The 6000-nt window shown below is 41.8% G+C and overlaps 1 protein-coding gene across 1 annotated transcript in view; it reads right to left on the bottom strand.

The window, feature by feature from the left end:
• Window positions 1-292: 292 nt before the first annotated feature.
• The window catches only part of ARL6IP6 (ADP ribosylation factor like GTPase 6 interacting protein 6), a 27882-nt gene continuing 22174 nt past the window's right edge, over window positions 293-6000 (bottom strand). Inside the window, exon 5 of the mRNA XM_038750888.1 lies at window positions 293-2497. Coding sequence (XP_038606816.1) covers window positions 2404-2497 — 94 coding nt within the window. The 3' untranslated portion in view covers window positions 293-2403. The remainder of the gene's footprint in view (window positions 2498-6000) is intronic.

The raw sequence follows: 6000 nt of genomic DNA, 5'->3' as shown, positions 1-6000 counted from the left end.
TCCACTGAGCGACACTGCTTGACTTCTAGGAGAACATACTGAGTGTTTTCTTCTCTGCCTTGTTTGACAGAGTAGTATAATGCTATAGACTCTTCCTAAATTTCTGATACTGAGGAGAAAATAGAGAAAACCACTCCCATCTTTTAGAATGGAGGCGAGTCCACAATTCACTTATGATAAAAGAAATCAATATGTAAAAGAAGGGCAACAGGGGACAGAACAATCACTGACAACTCAATTATTATGAAAGCAGAAGCTAATGTCAATTAAAGAAAACCACTGAAAACACAGGTAAATATCAAATAGTTTATTATCAGTGCTTTGACACTAAGTTTATCACTTTCAGCTTCAATTTGTGTTTAAAGTAGAAACAATGATAGTGTTCATGGCATGAATGTTCCAAGTTTATAATAAATACCACAAAAGGACTTGAATTAAACAAAGACAATTTAGAACTGAAGTAGAAATAGACCATGGCTGAAAGTTTACCAATATGAACACATTTTAAAGTAATTATTTTCAACCCCAGTTTTCTATCTCCCTTACCTCTTATCACAGTGGCTAACACGGCAAGAGGGTAAGCGTATACTTTGAGGGAATTTTTCCATTGTGAAAAATCCATTTTTGGACAAATATGCCCAAACCTAAACTACGGTGACAAGCTGTATAGAGTTGTGCTTCGGTTCAAAGGCGATGCAGTTGACAGTGAGATTGTATCCACGAGTGGATGTGTCCCTGAGGGAGAGTCTTTAGCAAACTAGCACATTTTTTCCTTGACAGTCCAGTAGCGTGCCTAGCCTGGCTCCTTTTCATTCTCCATGAGCATTGCTCAGGCACTGACTGGTTAAGAGGGGATAATTACGTCTTATTTTAGCTGGAACTGCTTCAGTCAGAGACCATCCCAGAACAACCAGCACATTGGACCTAGCTATCGCCACATTTCGGGTTTTTCATATGTTCTTCCCTGCTCCTGCCCTGGCTTTAAGATGTGACAGGGTGGAGATGAAGAGCACCTTTGGACCTGACTCCCCGTAAAGGGATCTTAGGCAAGGAAGGAGGCTGGGATGGTTATCTGTTGGAACTCCTGCTACCATTTTTGTTTCTTCCTCTGGTACAAAAAAAACAAAACCAGGGTTTCAGAGACAGCGATGTTTTGTTTAATAAAATAAACCTCCTCAAGGTTCCCCTACTCTAGGCTTTAAGTTCCTTGTGGGTAGGGAACAGGTTTGCCAACTTTGATATAAATTTTATTCTCCTAAGCACTTAGTACACAGTGAGAGCTGAGAAAACGTGATTGATTCTTCTATTCCCAGATGGAGTTGGCTGAGGGAAATCAAAAGTGGCAAATCCTTCAAATTTTTCGAGGTGAACCAAAGAATAATGGGGACGGCTCCTCGGGCAATTAGGATACGATCTTACATCCAAGCCAAAGGAGTCCAGATGTTCCACTTGCCACAGAAAGCACCTGTTCCCAAATTCCCATTTCAGGGGGTTAAAAATGAGGCGGTTTTCATTTTTATTGGTGACACTAATGGGGATTCTGCAATTCTCTTTCAGACAGATAGGCATTTTGCCTTGGACAGCCTCAACCCGTGTATACTGCTTTCCCTTTTTTGTTCCCGACTCATGTATTAGAAGGAAATCAGGTTCCTTTTAGTAGTAAAAATGCACAAAAAAACATAAGGTCAGACCGTGCGATTAAAAAATGACATTTTAAACACCCAGGCTTTCAATAAAAAGTGATAATATTCAAGTTGAACCAGTTACTAAATTCTGAAATGAAATTTTTGTTTGCAAAACCCTAAATTGGCAGCTATTTAAGAAGAGCACTATTCCAAACACCCTAGGAAAGTATGAAAATAGAGTGAAAAAACATTACGGAGAAACAAAACACTGGAGAAAAACATTTCTACAAATACAGCTCGTGCTCAGTGAGTGAATTTTGTAAGTCATTCTGACTACTGGTCACTTCTACCGATTTCATTTAAATTTAAAAACATCAAAGTAGGAGGTATTGTTTTGTTTGCTAAAATAGTGTGCCACTGAGAAAACTTTTCCTATTTATGTTACCAGCACTTGTTCAAATAACTGCAACATCACTCCCACATTTCGGGGGCGTCTTTTCCAACTCAGATCTTAAATCCAAATATGAAGATTCAAGAAACGACACTCAGGGAACTACCTACATAATGTACAGAGACAAGGTTAAACTTCTCAAAACGGCATCTGAGAAAGCAGAAAGAACCCAGAACTCAGCTGTAAATCTGAACCTCTGCATGGACAGCAGGCCCCGTGGCCTTTAAGCTGGAGAAGGCAGTCTTCAGGGTTGTAAAAAGTTGTTTGTAGTCGATTATGTGCATTTGGCAGAAAACGTTTCTACGACGTGATTGACCCAGTGTTGATTCATGTGAGGGACCAGGCGACGGTGACAGCGGCCACAATGCCATTCAGGATCGCTATGCTGTAGCCCATGTGGAAAGAATGACCGGTCAGTCTCCTGGAGAAAAAGGAATAATGAAACTGTCAGTCCTTGTCCCGGGAACACTACCATTTTCCTTAAAACGTCTAAAACCTAAAAGAAGCTGCCAAAACATGACTGTTAAAGTGGCCAGATGTTCAATGGGACGGTAATGCGATATTGATCTTGTCACCTCATTGCCTCTAATTTAAAATAGGCTGGCTGGATAGGAATCCAATCGAGTTACTTCAGTTTCTTGTTATCAATTATTTCTGGGTATTACTGTGTATTTAAATTATGCTTGGACTAGCCCTCGTCCCTGCTACTCATTTGTCACCCCCAGGGAAACTGAGAGCCCGTTGTTGGGTAGAGATTGTCTCTATTTATTGCCAAATTGTACTTTCCAAGCGCTTAGTACAGTGCTCTGCACACAGTAAGTGCTCAATAAATACAACAGAATAAATAAAAAAAACCTTGCACCATTTTAGTTTACAGGGATCTTAGATCTAGTTAGGCAACACTACAGACTTTGATGAGAAAAAAGAAGATACTGTGGAGAGTTGGGGGAGAGGGCAAGGGAAGGGAAAGGAAAGAAAACATTTTGAGTAGAAAGATGCAAGAAAACTACATTTCAGCTGGTCTGCAGCCACAGTTTGTGAGTCCTATGTGGGACAGGGACTATGGCCAACCTGATTAACTTGCATTTACCTCAGCGCTTAGAACACTGCTTGACACATAACAGTTGGCACTTAAATACCATAATAATATTAATAATCTTTATTGGCCAATCACGTGAAGCGAGCGGGATTCCTTCCATGATTTTAAGGTGCTATACTAGGTCCATGGCATCACTATGGGCCGAAGACGACTCGACGGCATAAGGCAAGACTAGGTGGAAGAAATGGCACTGCTTTTTTTCCTTTATATTATAGACTACTCAAAGTCAGCGTCCATGGCTTGATCACTCAAGGTAACTTCCCCAGGGGCTGGTGCAGTGCTTTGCACAGAACACATGCTTAATACATTTTCAGATAATTGGTGACGGTCATACCTGGGGAGCTTAACACTCTAAGGGGGGATGCAAACCAAATACAAAGTAAACCAACACAAAACACTAGTGACAGATAACTAGAATGTAGAAAACGATAAACGAGAATTAAAAGCGCAGACAGAAAACTGACCAAATGCCAAGGAGTTTCTAGACTGTAAACTTGTTGCGGGCAGGGATCTTGTCTACTGACTCTGCTGTCCTGTACATTCCCAAGTGCTAAGAACAGTGCTCTGGACACAGAAAGCACTCCACAAACATCAGTGATTGATTGATTGATTGACTGAATTTCTGGAGGTGAGGAGTCAAAAATATGATTCTGGGAGAAAGGGATATTTTGTCCTGATAGGAAACCTTAAGATCCCGACTCGGAAGAAAACATTTTGGGGCTGGGGAGAATATAGGGGTGGTGGTGGTGGCAGTAGGAGACCAAGAAAGAAAGAAAAGGCTTTAAATTATTGGGACTCCTATTTTACATTTCTGTTTTAACTACCTTTCTCATCATCACTATCAAAAGCATCGATTAAGCAAACACTGACATGCAGTGTTGAACCAACTGAATTAAATTTGATTCCTGATCTCTAGGAATTAGCAATACAAATCAGATTAAAGGAATCCAAATATTTGCATTAAAGATATATTATCCCCTTAAGGGCCAGGGACAGTGTCTAAATTCTCATCCATGCATTTTTTTTCCAAATGCTTAATACAGTGCTCTGACACTTAATAGACAAAGTATTTCTATCATGTTCAAAAAACCGTAGGAATCAGACTGAACTACTGAACTTGTTCCACATTAGAATGAGGAGAAAGACTCAGGGTTTTCAATAACTGCTGATTAACTGATTGGAGAACAGGCACAAGAAGTCCAGGATGCTTCATCTGAGAGTGTTTTGGCTTCAGAGTTTTGGGTGCTTGCAAAGTTGATTTAAAGCAAAGAAGAAAAATGATTTATGGATTGTTGCTGGATATAGAAAAGTCTGTTGGACCCAAAATATGTCTTCTTGCAGTTTAATAAGCAAAGCTACATTGTCATTTAATGGTGAACAATGTCAAACTCGGGCAGGTGGACTTCAAACACTTGGCACTCTCCAAATGATTTAATTTCCTATGTCACACCATATGGATTTCCAATCTGGTCTGCGCTCTTGAATACAATGGAAAAAATAAACACAAGAAAACAAACTCCATGGCAGTACAACAAACAATATTTGGTGTTGAAATGTCTTTTCATCTTATCAAACTTTAGTGAGCTTCAAAACTAGGATCATGAGTAGGATAGTTTATCCTGGTTTTGTGAACAAAAGTTAAAGATACTAAAGAACCATATAAACAGAGAAGGATGATGAGGATAAGGATGATGGCATTTGTTAAGCGCTTACTATGTGCCAAGCACTGTTCTAAACACTGAGGGGGAATACAAGGTAATCAGGTTGTCCCACTTGGGGCTCACGATCCTAATTCCCATTTTACAGGCGAGGTAACTGAGGCCCGGAGAAGTAAAGTGACTTGCCCAGGGTCACACAGCAGACAAGTGGCGGAGTCGGAATTAGAACCCATGACTATATGCCAGGCACTGTCCTAAGCGCTGGGATGGACCCAAACAAATCCAAATGGACACTGTCCGTGCCCCACAAGGGGTTCAAAGTCTTAATCCCCATTTTTAATAATAATAATAGTAAGGATGATGGCATTTGTTAAGCGCTATGTGCCAAGCATTGTTCTAAGCACTGGGGGTGGATAGGGGCTCAGTCTTAATCCCCATTTTCCAGATGAGGTAACTGAGGGCACAGAGAAGTGAGGTGACTTGCCCAAAGTCACACAGCAGACAAGTGGCAGAGCCGGGATTAGAACCCACCACCCATCTCTGACTCCCAAGCCCGTGCTCTTTCCACGCTGCTTCACTATCCATGCCCCACATGGGGTTCGAAGTCTTAATCCCCAGTTTAAATAATAATAATACTAAAAATGATGTTGACAGCATTTGTTAAGCGCTTACTATGTGCCAAGCACTGTTCTAAACACTGGGGTGGGGGGACACAGGTAATCAGGTTGCCGCACGTAGGGCTCACGATCCTAATCCCCATTCTACAGGCGAGATAACTGAGACCCAGAGAAGTGAAGCGACTTGCCCAAGGTCACACAGCAGACAAGTGGCGGAGCCGGGATTAGAGCCCACCACCTCGGACTCCCAAGCCCGGGCTCTTTCCACACTGCTTCACTATCCGTTCCCCACGCGGGGTTCGAAGTCTTAATCCCCATTTTAAAGACGAGGGAACTGAAGGTCGGAAAAGTGGAAGTGACCGGTCCAAGGTCAAAGTGGATGAACACTCCTCAAACCTCCTGTCCCCCCTACCTCCACCATCTCTTGAGAAGCAGCGTGGCTTAGTGGAAAGAGCACGGGCTAGGGAGTCAGAGGTTGTGGGTTCTAATCCTGGCTCCGCCACTTGTCTACTGTATGATCTTGGGCAAGTCACTTCACTTCTCTGGGTCT

The sequence above is a fragment of the Tachyglossus aculeatus genome, chromosome 9 (assembly GCF_015852505.1).
Source record: "Tachyglossus aculeatus isolate mTacAcu1 chromosome 9, mTacAcu1.pri, whole genome shotgun sequence".
Lineage (NCBI taxonomy): Eukaryota > Metazoa > Chordata > Mammalia > Monotremata > Tachyglossidae > Tachyglossus > Tachyglossus aculeatus.
The sequence above is the reverse complement of the archived record's forward strand: the minus strand, read 5'-3'. Positions and strand labels throughout refer to the sequence as shown.